The 16,986-nt window shown below is 24.1% G+C and overlaps 1 protein-coding gene across 1 annotated transcript; it reads left to right on the forward strand.

Annotated features, from left to right (window-relative positions):
- Window positions 1-1,717: 1,717 nt before the first annotated feature.
- Window positions 1,718-15,796, forward strand: LOC145960832 (uncharacterized). Its single transcript, XM_083080531.1, has 14 exons — window positions 1,718-1,978; window positions 2,082-2,103; window positions 2,217-2,448; window positions 2,819-2,974; window positions 3,181-3,427; window positions 3,509-3,577; window positions 3,670-3,759; window positions 10,357-10,728; window positions 11,193-11,461; window positions 11,888-12,046; window positions 12,235-12,481; window positions 12,548-12,616; window positions 12,695-12,784; window positions 15,719-15,796. Exons 1-14 carry the CDS (start codon window positions 1,718-1,720, stop codon window positions 15,794-15,796), a joined length of 2,361 nt encoding a protein of 786 aa, XP_082936657.1.
- Window positions 15,797-16,986: the final 1,190 nt, after the last annotated feature.

The following is a 16,986-nucleotide window of genomic DNA, read 5'->3' on the forward strand; positions in this document are numbered from 1 at the left end:
TGAATACATATAAATACCAACCATAGAAAAAAAATAAATAATGAATCTACGAATGCATTAATATGCGAACAATAGTTTAGTATGTAAGGTAGAAATAATGTCCAGGTAATTTCTGGTGTTACATTCAGTTGCCATAGCATTGCATCATAAAAGTTCCCAATAAAGACGTATACAATCCATCCAATTACTAATTGTTTCGAATACATATGCATCTTTTGATAGGTCTGCGGAGTGCCCAATTGTTCCAAAGTATCATTTATTGCAGCAAGCCTTTTTATGCACATTTCAAATTTCTAAAACAATTTAGGACATTTAGACGTTTCAAAATGTATCTATAAATGTGTATCATTTTTCCATATTATACAAAACATAATTATTATTACAATACATTATTATGCACAAATATTTAAAAAAGCTTGAAAAGTACTGTTTTAAAAGAATTTTTGAAAGATTATTGTATATATTAAAAATTTTAAAATTATCAATTAATGTAATTAATATTTATATGGTGTATAATATATAGATAATTTAATTATTATTATTTTATATAATAAAAATGTGTACTAAAAATATGCTCTCTTCTACCTCTTGATAATAGATATTCATAATTGCAGATACAATCGTAGTAATGTTGTTACTGATGACAGGAATCAAATGTATTATGGATGGATATAATATCTTGAATTTAAGTAAAGTCAATGAGTGGTTATAAACACAAGCATAGACGGACCAAATTATTAGAGAATATAAGATACTTAAGTATTTAATCCATGGAATCTTAGATGATGATTGTTTCATAGGATAGAAGTTCAATCCCATAATGAAGTATGTAATTAAAAAAGGACGCAAAGCTTGTTGAATAGTAGTTACCATGATCGTCGAGTATTACAAACTAACATTGATTGTCTGTATTTCTTATATTTCTTCATCAAGCACATCGCGCTTATTCATCATAACAATAATGGATTTTCATAATCGCAATATGCATTTTTTACAGCACTTGCGCGTATTAAAACTATTGATTTATTCTTACGAACAAAGGATTTAATTCATTTGTAAATTTTATATGTTGCACAATACTGAAATAATGCTATTAATTTATTTTTCGCGTATTTTCTCGTGTACGAAGCAAATATTAGTACCATGAATAATTACCAAAATCGCTCTACGATGTAGATTTTTGTTTTATTATATTATAATATGTGTATGAAAAATGGTTAGCAAATATCTAATTGTTTAAATAATAATGATGCTTTCTTAACACATTAATATATGCTTGACGTTCAATAATTAGAAGTAAAAATGGAGGAATATACTTTAACACATAAAAATATTAAAATTTAAAATTTAAAATATTAAAATTATTGACTATATATGAAGACACAAAAGTAAAAAATTCTAGTGTAAGAAATGTCGCTACTTAATATTTGGTCTTTCATACAATTTTATATAATAAAATGTTATATATTAAATATTTTAGCCTTTACCTTTATGAAAAACTGTTTATTAATTATTAACACTAATATTGTTCAGCGAAATCGATCGACTTCGATTTTGTGTATGTTTATAAAAGAATTAAATGATGAAAAAATAGAGCGCTAATGTATTGGTTCAACTGTATATTATTCCACTTTTTTGATAAATGAACTATGTACCGGCTAAATGAGTTCGTACAAATATGCTATGTCAGTTTACTTCAGAAATTACGAGAGTGATTATGATGATTACTATAGAACAAGCTTTACATCCTTTGCTCTTGACTTTTGCTGTTCTTGGTTTGGGTGTTTACTTTCCCATAAAAACTTACTTAAATATTTTTTATGATCTGACAATTTGGATCGTTTATATTTATCTTTATTTTTACCTAATAATCGATCTTAAAGCGGAATGGTACCTGGAAATCTCTACTGCAATCAATACACTGATTTCGATCTTCGTCATCATCATATCTATTATCGTGAATATTTATTATAACAAGGTGTGTATATATATTTATCTTTAATAATGAAGTTAATTAATAATAAAAATAATCAAATTATATAATAGAAATAATCAAATTATCAAATTAATACCTTATACAGATTATGGTGGATAATTTTCCACGTAATTTTTGCACAATTATGTTTTATATTATAAAAAAATAAGTATGTATCCTGAATTATTTCTTAATATTATTCAGAAATTTCAAATATTTATAAAAAGACTTGCTGCTGTAGACAATACGTTAGAAAAATTAGGCATTTCAAAGACGTATCACAAACTGTATACGTATGTGAAACGAGTATTAATTGGTTGGTTAGTGTTTGTAAATTTAGTAAATATAACTGATATGATGTGTATATGGTGGAGTGAAATAGAAGATCGTCGATACTTGATTTTACCTTATATCTTAAACTATCATTTTCACGTCAATATATTTATGGATTTATTACTTGCAACTCTTCTGTGGTTAGTATTATTTCCGAATAATGTATTTTATGATGTTTTTAATCAAGATAAACAAAATAACTAATACTTTAATTATATAAATACATATATATTATGAAATTATTGGTACTGAATATGAAATTCTTTATTAGACAAAGATTTTTTAATACTTTTTAATAAAAATAATTTTAAGAGAATAATAATTCATGCGTAATTTACGCAAATTAAAATATCATTTATCTTTCTTTCCATTTCTGTAATTTTTTATATCAAAAAAATATAGTCAATTTATATAAAAATTTAACTCTAATTAAACAAACATTAATTATATTAAATGATTTATGTTTTGTGCATATTTTGAGATTGTGTAAGCTTTTCTACTATGACGTAGGTACATTGGTAACAGATTTGATAAGATAAACGAACACATAAGATATCTATTGGTAAAAGAGGAATATGGAGTACGATGTACATGGAGAAAAACTATATTGACCATTCATAGAAATATATGTAATAGCTATTATAAACGTGTATTATGGACATCAATGTAAATTAGTACACAAATTTGGTCAGATAAGTCTTTAATTTCTGAAGATTTAACAACAAAACTAATAAAACTAATTTAGATTTAACAATAAAGCTAGTGCATTTGGAAATCAGTAGAAATTTATGCGAATACTATATGATAATTCTTTTCTCTCTATACATATATTTTTCTATGCTCTCTTATTAACAAATCTTATTTTTTAATAGGCATCTTCATTTAGAATTATGTCAAATCGCTCGCGAATTAAATGGAATATTCGGAATACAGATGACTATGGAAATGATAAATTGTATGATATGTTTTATGAAATATTGTTGGTTTTTGTATCTACATATACGAACAAAGTTTTACCTTCTCTCGCCAATTCAGTGGCTTAATATACAAATGTGGTTGCTTTTACATGGAATTACACTCTTTTGTTTAAATTATGCTTGCGAGAGTGTCAGCGCTAAGGTAAATTCTTGAATTTTAATATAATTATTATATATATAAATGTATATATTATTATATATATAATTATTGATTATTTTTTAGGCTAATGAAATGGAAAAAATTATTCATCAACTGACAGATTTTCTTCAATATGCTGATGTCCGTGACGAGGTAAAATAAATTTTTATAATAAAAGCAAATGTTAAAAAACTGTAAGTGTTTAAAATAAATTGTTTAAATAATAATAATCTATATATATGCAGATTTATCAGTTTACGTTGCAAATGGTATGTCATCCATTAAAATTTACTGGATTGGGTTTATTCTATTTTGGCAACGGCCTTTTACGAAGAGTTAGTTTTCCTATATATATGTATTTATCTTTATATATGTATATTTTATATTTTATCAGATCAAAAATTATAAATTATTATGCCACATTATAGATTTATATTTTTTATAAGCTTTATATTCTTTTCATATTGCATTAATATCTTTATTATTTTATTCAATTAGATTACGGAAATTTATATTTTATAAATAGATATTCAGAAACGTTGATCTCTTATTCTTCTCTCTCTCTTTCTCTTCCCTCTTCCTCTCTCTTTCTCTCTCTCTCTCTCTCTCTCTCTCCCTCTCTCTCTCTTCCACTCCTTTTTTGAAATATAATTACTTTACAATCTTTGTTATGAAATTTTTTATTTAGAAAGAAATTTAATTTACACGTTTTTTTTTAGCTTATTATGAGTTTAATAACATTTGTGATTCTCATAATACAAATGGCCACGATACCACAAAGTATATACCAATACTTAAGAGAAAACAATATATCAATTAACTCGTTAACAAGCACAAATTGATATGACACATTAAAGAATTATTGATTAAGATAAAAATATATATTTGAATATATAAAAATATTTAAGGTGTAATTTATATGTATATGTATATGTGAGTTACTTGCTAATTTAATTTTTATAATTTGTTTCTTTTCATGTAATGTATCTTAGTTTTTTATAGAACATTTAAACAAATTTAACATGAAATACAATTATTACTATAACAATTTTTTAATTTTACGAACAATGATTTGTACTAAGTAGCATTATTAACTAGAAAATATACTGAGAAAATGTAAAATGTAATAAATTTTATAAAATTTATACTTTATATACTATATATATGTATATATATAGTGTATAAAGTATATATATACAGTTTTTATTTGGTTTTAGATAATTTTTTCATAGTCATGTAAGAGAACAATTAAATTATTGCATAACTTTTTACAATATTTATTATCATGGTATATTTGTATACTTTGTAATAATTTTTGGGAAATTATTGTGTTTATTTTATTTGAAAGATAGAAATAAAGACAAAATTAACATAAATTTTTGTATGTTATAAATATTCTTTTCTTTTCTTTTCCTATTTTCCAACTTTCTCTTTCTATTTCTCTCTCTCTCTCTCTCTTTTTTTCTTCTCTAATTATAATATTACATTATTATATCAAATATTGATTTAAGAAATGGCATTATTACATATGCTTATGTGTATGTGTGTGTGTGTGTAAAATATTATGATACTTATGTTAGTAAAACAAAAAAGCATTATATAAGATAACATTGACGAGAATAACATTGAAATTTTTTGCTTCACAAACAGAGAAACACGAATATTAACGATACTCTTTGAATAATCTTGATAATGTGCAAAAAATTTAATAAATTACTTCTCTTTCATTCATTACAGCGGATCGATCATTTTAATATGCGTAAGTGCTAGTAGATACATATCTAAATTATAGAAAAAAATTATCATTGCGAATCGACATAATTATAATATGCACGACACAAATGAATATGAAGGAACGTTCAATTTCTATGTTAGTTTACGATGAAAATGACCATGATCAACCATGATCCAAGATTATACAACATTTTTTAATTATCTATTTTATTATTTTTGGCGCTAGACGAAATTTTGTAACAAGCATATTTTTTTGTTACAAATTGATAATAATAGAACATTAAGAATAAACAAAAATATTTTAGATTTATAATATTTTATGATAATTAATGATATTTAAATTAAGTTTTACTTTGTTATTATTAATTTTTAATATAGTTAATTAAAAGACAAAATTTACTATGTTATTGCTACATTAAAATGATAATAAATATGATTTAAATATAATTTGAATTTATTTTTTGAGATTTGATTTTATTACTTTGTAAATGCATTTTTATCATTATTAGAAACATGTTCATCGTTGAATTATTTTAAATGCATTAATATATTATAATAATATATTTATATTATAATAATAGTAATATATTAATAGCATATTCATATAAAGTTAGAAATAAAATCTTATTTAGAACTAACACACAACGAAAGCAAAAATAATTACATACATATAGGTCATTTTAACATAGTATAACTGAAAAGACTTATCATAAAATCTTATACATTTCTATGTTGTAATGATATGTATATCTCACTTTAATAAAACTACTTTTTATATTTTCACAAACTTTACAAATAAATCTTTTTCTTTGTCCCTTTCTTATCGTAATTATACTATTATCTTATTACAAAGTTAAAATTTCAATAGTTTTAATTGCATGTTTAATAATAAATCATCTTTTTAACAGAGCGGATCGATTATCTTAATATGCGTAAGTGCTGGAAAGAACATGTATTATGATGGTGGAAAAATTAATAACATTGTAAATTGTTATAATTGCAACGCGTATGAATACTATAAATGAGTTTTATTAAATTGACAGTGTTATTTTGCAATGACAATGACGACCACGATCCAACAGGCAGTACGACCTCTTTTTATTATGTGTTTTATTGTCGGTTTAGGTGTCTATCCTCTAAAAAAGTCTAGACCGGAGATTAAATGGATTACATACTTAAGCATTCTGTATTCTTTAACAATATGGTTTATTTATTGGTATTTTTTATACTATGGAATGAGTTCTCATTCACTGATATCAATATTTCGGACTAATATTATAATAATTAATATGGGAATTAATATGATAATCGCAAATATATCTACGATTCTTAATATATATCATGATAAGGTAAATATTTATGTATATTTTTATTTAATCGTGTTCTATATAATTATGTATACATATTTAGATTTATATTAATTATAATATTATAGTATGATAAAATCATTACGCTTCCGTAATTTTCAACATAGAATCTGATATTGATATATTCTATTGTATAAACATTCATTTTTTACACAATCTATGTTTTATATTATAAAAGATGATAGCATCGTACATATCTTTTCAAATCGTTATCTATTATTTTAGAAATTTCAAATATTTATGAGAAAACTTGCTGCTGTGGACAATACTTTGGAAGAGTTGGGAACTTCAAAGATATATCAAAAGATGCATATGTGGTCTAAAAGAGTGGTGATTGGGTGGATTATTCACACCTTTGTCTTGAATTTTTACGATACATTATGGTGGATGAACAGAGAAAAAATTTCTTCTTGGATATATATTTTACCTCATCTATATAATTATTGTTTTCACGTCAATGTATTCATGGATCTAATATTTATCACCTTCTTATAGTTTGTATATTAATTATATTTATTTACTTAAAAAAATTAAATATAACTATGTGTCTATGCATTTATCATTAATTTTTATTTTTAATATATTAAATGTATAAAGCTATTTTTTCAATTTTTCTTCTTAATAAGTGATGAAATATAATCATGAGAGAAAATAAATAATTCTTTCAATACTTTTACTAAACATTTAAAAAGTTTTTCTGATGATAAATATAGTATATTATTATATAACAATATAAATATAAAAGTAATTGAAATATATTAGATTATTTTTGTTTTGAAAATAAATGTTGATATATGTCTTTCAATAAAAATAGAAAATTTTATTATTTCTAAAGCATTTTTTTTATAATACAGCTATATAAACAATAGATTTGACAAGATAAATGAGCATATGCAACATCTACTAGTGAAAGAACAGTATGGATTGAGGAATAAATGGAAGAAACCAGTAGTCATCGTTTATCGATATATCACACGTACTGATAATTACGATAAGCGAGTGTTATGGTGCTTAATGTAAATCGGTACACTTACCCATTTGCGTAGATCAGTGATTCAATACAAACTTAACTTTATGAACGATAAATTATCATAACCATTTCTCATTTAAAATGCTCAATTTTTATATGATAAAATTTGTCAACAGGCATCTTCATTTAGAATTATGTTGCATTGCTCGTGAATTGAATGGAATGTTCGAAATCCAGATAGTTTTTGAAATGGCATCTTACTTATTTTTCCTCACATCAATGTGTCATTATTTATATGGAATGCTAATACAGAAAGTACATGAGGAAGCACCAATAACTGCATGGATTGGCTACGCTCTTTGGAGTTTCACTTTTGTATCAAGACTTTGCATTATAAATTATATTTGTGAGACTGTCAGTATTAAGGTAAAATCATATAGATTTCAATAAAAAAATATTTAACCGTAATAAATTTTAAATATTTTAGGCTAATAAAATTGGCAAAATAATTTGCCAACTAACAAGTGCTCTTCGATATAATAATATTGGAAAAGAGGTAAGACATTTTTTAATAATGAAATAAAAATTTTGAATTGTTTGAAATTAATGATTTATTTACACACAGATGTATCAATTTACTTTTCAAATAATGCATCATCCGTTGAGATACACTGGAATGGGTCTCTTTTACTTAGGCAACAACTTTCTCCGAAAGGTTTATTTTTACATTTATACTATTTTTTATTATTTCATCTTTTTATCTCATGTTTTATATCATAAATTGTAGAAATTTAGAAAATTGTTTTATTTATAGAATATTGAAATTTACATTGCAAACTTTTTTTGCGAATGTATGTAGTACTCATAAAAATAAATATACAAAATTTTAAATTATTTTAAATTATTTTAAATTTTAAATTATCCATTACTCAATTGCACATGTAGTGAAAGTTAATTAAAATTAATACGTTTCTTTTTCTAGTTCTGCATGAAAATTGTAACATTCATGATCATCATATTGCAAATGTCAGGAAATTGAAAAAATACGTCCTGAAAACTACAAACCAATCTATCATATAATATTTAACATTTCATAAAAATGCGTTAATATTATTTTCCTTAATTATATCAATAAGGTCGCTACATTGAAGCTGATGTAATTATAATTAAAAACAAACATGCAATTATAATTAAAAACAGACTAACAAATCATGTAAATATTTTTATTTTGTGTGTTGAACCCAAAAGTACACATTTATATACATTTTTACAATAAACACATTTATTTTACATTTAAAACAATAATAAAATATCAGAAGTAAACAAAAAATTATTTTATCTTTTTAATCATATTTTTTAATGCTTAAAGATTTATGAAAACTTATTTTACTCGTTTTATCAAACTTTAATATATAGTTTATTATAAAACTATTTAGAAATGCAATATGATTTATTTTTGTCTTTTTAATTCTATTTCTATTTTGTGAATGAATTATAATTTTGTTATTATTCAGCTATGCTTTTATTCGTCAATAAGTTACTCGGATATATTGCTTCTTTAATAAGTCAGTAGCAAGATAAAAACAAAACTTTATTTAAAACAAATAGCAAACACAAAAATAATTGTAAATTATCTTGATACTGATCTGAAACTAGTTTATGTTTATAAAATTATATATTATTAGATTAATAAAAACAAACTATTATAAAATTTAGTCTAAAATTACATTTAGTTAAAATTGTTAAATTGGAAGTTTTAAAAAATTAGATTTTATAAAATTGGAAAATATCCCAGAGAAAGAGAGAGAGAGAGAGAGAGAGAGAGAGAGAGAGAGAGATTTATTTATTTATTTACGAATCTCTTTTAGTTTTTTTATTTTTTTCTGGATCATATTAACATATGTTTGCATGTCTCTGTCCATCTGAAAAGATTTACTCATGACGTCATCACGAATTTCTATGTTTTAATAACTTATATCTTACATCAATAAGACATTATTCTTTCAGAAGTATAAAAGCGTAAAAGTATGAAATCAAAAAAGAAAAAAACAGAGACAAATCTGTAAATAGATATAAATTTTTATATCTTTACAAATGTTAGAAGCATTTTTGTATATGTACTTTTTTCTATTTTTATTATTTTATTACATTATTGTTATAAATTGATATTAAAATTAAAAGACAACTCTATAGGTTATAGAGTTTCATTATTTTATTATACAGGGTGTCCCGAAACTAATGCTTGATATTTTAAAGGCAGGTTCTCTGGCCAATTTAAAATCGATTTTTCCTCAGCGAAAATGTCGAGGGAGATAATTATTTTTTGCATATTCCCAATTTTTGTCATCATGTATCTTTCTAACTAAGCCTTAAATTAAAATTCTATTAAAGTAAACTCTACCTAAAATTAACTAAAGAATGTGACTTTATTAATATTTTATTCCCATAAGCCTTAGTTTGCGAAAAACTCTTTATTTTCAATCGTTTATAACTCGAAAACTATTAGTGCCGCGACATTTTCGCTGAGGAAAAATCGTTTTTAAATTGGCCAGAGAATCTGCCTTTAAAATATCAAGCGTTAGTTTTGGGACACCCTGTATATGCTAATATTATCATATGTGTATGAAATATAGAATACGATAATAAAAATCATTTTATGTATAAGAATATTATGAAAAATAATATTGTATTTTTTGTGTGCTTTGTGCAATAAAACACGTGAAAATTTTGAATTACTAGCATTATTTTGATAATTTGCAGTATGAAAAATTCATCTGCTTCTTGTTTGTTAAAACAAATCGATTATTTTAATATCTACAAGTGCTGGAAAAATATAAATATGTTACAATTATGAAAATCAGCTATCCCATTACGATGCGATCGCAAAGCATCTAGCAAGTGAGTTCAAACAGTGTTATTTTGATCATGTGATAGTGACGATTATGGTGACAATCACTATTCAACAGGCTTTACGTCCTTTTCTTATAATGTGTTTTATTATGGGTTTAGGTGTCTATCCTATAAAACAATCAGAATTAAAGATACGATGGATCGTATATTTTAGCATGATATATTCTTTAATAATCTGGTTCATCTACGCTTATTTCTTTTTCTATATCTTAAATTTTTTTACATTAAAAGTAATATATCCTACCTTTATTAATATGATTGTTATAGCAATTAACATCTTCTCTTTATTTATATCCATAATTATGAATTTTTATTATCAGAAGGTACACACATACGCAATCATCTTTCAAATATACTCCTGAACAAAATTAACGCATAATTTTTTTTCATTTTTTCTTTAAAATTTTTCGTTAAAATTTAAATATCAGCTTTTAAAAAAAAAGTGAAAAAAAAATTATGCGTTAATTTTGTCCAGGAGTATATTTATATTAAAATATTAAATTTATAAATAAATTTATATATTTGTGTTTTATAATATTAAATATATCTGACAATGTTTTTGAGCATAATTGATTTTTATTTCAATTCTCAATATATATATATATATATATATATATATATATATCTGCATATGTCACAAATTTTGTGTAAATTAAAGATACTTAAAAAAGTTAAGCACATAAATAATGCCTTTAAAGATTTTAAATATTTTTACGTAATTATTTTTATACATGATTGTTTTACCATGGCATAAATTGTTTTTGAATTGTCTCTAATATTGTTTTAGAGATTTGAAATATGTCTAATAAAATTTGCTGCAATAGATGATACTTTGGAAGAGCTCGGCACTCCAAAAATATATCGAAAGATGCATATGTTGTCAAAACGAGTGATAATTGGTTGGATCGTACATAGTCTTGTTGTAAACTTTTTTGACATGATATATTGGTTAAATAGAAAAGAAACTGCTTCTTGGGGATTATTTTTATCTCACATACTAAATTACTGTCTTCATATCAATACATTTCTGGACTTATTATTTATTTTTTTCTTATGGTTTGTATAATATTTACAATGTACATATATATATATTAACTTTATATATTACATACAGTTTTTGCAATATTCATATTTTAAATATACATATAATATGATAAAGAAAATAAATAGAAATATAGACATGTATATCAACTAATATCTACTTCTTGTCTTTATAAGTCAATGCCATTTTTGCAATTTGCTTATTAATTAATAATATGACTATATATAATTACCACATTCTAAAATAATATTTTTATTCAAAATTTAAAAAAGTTTTTGTCTGTGTGTATGTGTGTGACATTCTATAGCTACTTCAATATAAAAATTTTTTCACAAAGTGGATTACATTTATTAAAAAGGCTTGCTTTTTACAAATATATATACAAGTCGAAAATTTTGCTATATATTATATAATTTTTGAAAGATGTTTTGCAATATTAGGTATATTGGTACCAGATTTGAAAAAGTAAACGAGTATGTACGATGTTTATTGGTGGAAGAGAAGCATGGGCTGAGATGTACATGGAAGAAATCTATAATAGCTATTCGTCGAAATACTTTATGCATTGACAATTGCAAGCAAACATTATGGACTACAATGTAAATCTTGACACGTATACATATGACATAAATTATCGAGTCGATATAAACTTGATAATGCAATTTGAATAAAACTCTATTTCTGAAAATTATAAGAATAGTAAAAATTATAAAAATTATTCAAATCTTCCAAATTATATGAGTTTTCATCTCCATTTTTTCTCGTAACAAAAAGTGTTCTTTAACAGGCAGCTTCATTTGGAATTATGCCGTCTTACTCGCGAGATAAACCGTATATTTGGAACACAAATGACTTTTGAAATGGCATCCTATCTTTTGTTTTTAACAGTATTGTGCTATTATTTATACATATTCCTAATGCAGGAACAAAAAGAAATACAAATATACTCCTGGCTTTGTCTCAGTCTATGGGTCTTTCTATTTTCAGTAAAGTTATGCGCTGTAAATTATATCTGTGAGAATGTAACAGTTAAGGTAAAATAATGCGCAATTTTTAATAAAGATATATATTTGATGTAATAAATCCTATTCAAATTTCAGGCTAACGAAATTGACAAAACAATTCATCAACTTACAAATTCTATTCGATATGCAGATGTTTGGAAGGAGGTAAAAAAATATTGATATAGCAATAAGTAAATGTAGTAAATGAAATTGTTTAAGTAAAATAACGTTTCTTGTGTACAGATATCTCAATTTACTTTGCAAATAATGCTTCATCCGTTGAAATTTAATGGAATGGGTCTCTTCTACTTTGGCAATGACTTCCTTCGAAAGGTTTGCATTTATCTCTTTCCATTTCATTTTATATTGTTTTTTATAATTTATAATAATTGAATGAAATTTCTCTTTCTTAATATTTTTTCATCAAAACTTGTTTCTACTGTTTCTCATTATCACATGAAGTATAATGATTTTTTCGGTTGTTAACTTACATTAATTTATTGATATTTCCAATGAAATGCTATTTTCACATTTAATAAAAGTTAATTGATTAAAGTTTTTTTCCAGTTTTGCGTGACGATTATAAAGCTCCTGATCATCATGGTGCAATTAAAGATAATTATTAATCTTAATTGATTTATAATTACAATTAACTAGCACTTTATCGAATCTAACATTGCAAGAATACATTAAGATTATTTATGGATTATACTGATATAATATTAATTAAACAATAGTGTAAAATTATAAGGATAGCATTATGAGATCGTTTGTTATCGACATTAATATTATCTGATGATATTGATCAACTACGTCATTCTGTATTTATGAAGAATTAAATGATGATTTGACATTTTTACTATGCATTATTCTATCTCTTTAATGAATGACTTCAATTAAATGAGTTCGAATAGATAGTCCATGTTAGTTTGCGACAGAAACTGTGAGAGTGATGACTATGCCAAATACCATAGAAAAGGCTGTATATCCATTACTCCTAACCGCTTCAATTCTCGGTTTATGTGTCTATTCTCCAAAGAAACTTTATTTACGTATTTTTTACAATATAACAATATGGACTGCTTATGGATGTTTTTATTATTATATAGTGACAATACTTAAGGTAGAGATATGGTTTCAATCAACTGGTAGTATAATTTATATGCAGATTGGCATTCTTGCTACTATTACATCTATTGTTACGAATGTATATCAAAACAAGGTAAATATGTATATCTGTAATTTGTAATATAATACTTAGAAAAATGTAATACTTTATGTAATAAATGTTATTTTTAAAAGGATGATATTTTCATAATTTTATAATTTATAATTTATAGTTTATTATGTAATATATATTAATACTATTCTTATAATACGATCCTAACGCTATACATAATAATTAACTATTCATTATAATATTTAGTTATAAAATTGTATTGTCTAATATTATTTAGAGATTTCAAATATTTTTGAAAAGACTTGCTGCTGTGGATGACACGTTAAAAGGATTAGGTACTCCCAAGATATATCGACAGTTACATGTATATGTGAAAAGAATATTAATAGGATGGTTCGTGTCTACTTATATAGGAAATACATGTGACAGCATTTGGTGGTTTTACGCAGTAAAGGATCATCGATGCATGATTATACCTTACATTATAAATCATTTTAATCACGTCAACATATTTGAAGATATATTATTTATGACTTTTCTGTGGTTTGTATTGTATTATACCATTATAACATTTATATTATATTATATCTAAATGTGCACTATTTGTTCGTTAATAAATCTAGTTATTTATTGTTTTAATACATGTATTTTATAAAATAGTAATTATTCTAAAAAAAATAATACACTAAAGAAGATTATATTTTTAGAAGAGGAGAATCTAGTATTCTTTAATAAAAATGTTTGAAAAAAGAGAAATATAATTCATGTTTATTTTGCAAACAAAACATTTTACTGTAGATCATTTACATTTTGAGTAATTACATATAGTCACAATTGTTTTGTTATTATACATTTTAATTATTATATAATTAAAATTCGTTCTTCTAACAGGTATATTGGCACTAGATTTGACAAAGTAAACGAGCATATGAGATGTCTATTGATTAAAAAAGAATATGGATTGAGATATACATGGAAAAAATCTATGCTGACTACTCGAGGATGTAGCATGTATACTGAAAAATACAAGTGCATACTGTGGACTTCAATGTAAATCAAAATAAAAAAAGTATACGGATAGACATTGATTTAAATATAATCTATCAATAAAAATAATGCATTTTATATAGAAATAATTGGATTTATGCAAACAATAGAGAAATGATTTCTTCATACAGATCGTCGTAAAATTTATTTTTTCATTCTTTCATTAACTTTTATTAAATTTTGTTCTTTTATAGGCATGTCCATCTGGAATTATGTCAAATCGCTCGTGAATTAAATGTAATATTCGGCCCACAATTGATTATGAAAATAGTAGTCTATTTCGTATATATGACAAAATTATGTTATTATATTATTATGCATGTGCGAACGAAGGGTCACTTTCTATTTACATCATTTACCTGGTTTAATGCGTCTTTTTGGGTAATGTTGCAATTAGCCAGACTCTTCTGCTTAAATTATGTCTGCGAGAACGTCAGCGCTAAGGTAAATTCTCGCAAATTTCAATCCTGTAAATATATATATATATTTAAATATATATTTATTTATTTATTTGTTACTTTTTTATTTTGTATTTATTTGTTTATTAATAATAAATTATCGCGATTTTAGGCTAACAAAATAGAAAAAATAATTCATCAGTTGACAGATTTTCTTCGGTATGCTGATGTTCGTGATGAGGTAAAATATATTTCTATAATAAAAATAAACCAACTAAGTCATTTAAATTTTTAATTATTCTATTTATGCGCAGATTTATCAATTTTCTTTACAAATTATATATCATCCGCTGAAATTCACAGGACTAGGTCTCTTCTATTTTGGCAATGATCTTTTACGAAAGGTTCTTACATTGTTTATAATTCTTATATGTATCTCTTTTTGTACCTTTTTATTTTCACATTATTTTATAAATAATTTTAGATAATAATTTTTTATTATATCTTTTATATGATATCTTTATTATTATATCCTGTTATATGGTAAAGACTAGATTAACGTACAAAGATGCAAGTTTACAATACTGTATTGTATATGTAATTTTTTTGTACAAAAAATTTTATTTACATATTTTCTTTCAGTTCTTCATGACAATTTCCACATTTGTAATCTTCATAATGCAAATGGCTACTATACCTAAAAAGGAGACAGATTTTTAAAAGAAAATTAATCAAAAATTAGTATTCCGTGTTAATAAGCATACATTATATAAAAATTAAAAATTAAAATAGGCTTCAATACAGTTGATAGTATTTATAGTTAAGACGTATAAAATGATGAAAATTTTATGACTTTTATCCTTATCCTGGATTCCTTCTCTATCTGTATTTTGTCATTCTTACCCTTTTATTCTAGATTTTTTTTTAGTAAAAGAACAACATAATTAGCGCAGAGTATAAATATAATTGGACAATTAATTCTCTTAGAGAAACTTTTCTGCAATATATCAAAAAATTCTTTTTCAATCCCTATCACTTACTATACTATTTTTTTAGGAACTTGTGGAAAGATGTTGCATCTGATCAAATTAATAAAAGTTTATTACTTGAAATTTCTATAGCAATGAAATAAAAATCAAAGAACAAGTTTTATAATTAAAAGTTTAATTAATTTTATTCAGAAAAATCAACAACAAATCTATTATAAAAAGATCGTAAATGATGATGAAATTCAATGATATGATAAATTCAAAGAATATCGAATGTAAATGTTATAAATACAAAGATAGTTTAATAAGTCAATTAATTCTCAAATATATGAAAGCATACACACACATACGCACACACGTGTATATATATATATATATATATATATATATATATATATATATATTACTTTTTTTCTTATGAACATGGGTCCGCAAATGAACCTCCCTCCGAGCTAAAATTCGAAAATGTGTGAAATTGACCAAACACCCGTAACGCAAATTTATTTATCTCTCAAGAAAGGGTGATAGGTAACGTCAAAACCAAGGTCAAATAATAAGGCAATCCATAATACAATTTTCAATTTTTTCCCCAAACTTTAGGGGCCTCTAGCTCGGAGGGGGGTTCATTTGCTAACCCATGTTCATAGGAAAAAAAAAGTCTTATTTTGACCTCTAGAATACGCTTCTAAAGTTTAGTGTCTCATTTCAGATACACCCTATATATATATACACACATATATATGTAATGAAATAGTTGATCGATATCGTTGGACGATATTAGCATCAATAATTAACAAACAGCTTTTAGCTTAAGATAATTGTCTTAAGTTAATATTTGACTTCCTAGCAAACACAAAGTGACAGGAATAAAACATCGATGTTATAATTTTTCACTCAACAATGTAATTGCAAGATAACATA

This window comes from Camponotus vicinus, unplaced genomic scaffold, assembly GCF_025532165.1.
Source record: "Camponotus vicinus isolate PSW18456_S1 unplaced genomic scaffold, iyCamVici1.0 SCAF_10, whole genome shotgun sequence".
Taxonomy (NCBI): domain Eukaryota; kingdom Metazoa; phylum Arthropoda; class Insecta; order Hymenoptera; family Formicidae; genus Camponotus; species Camponotus vicinus.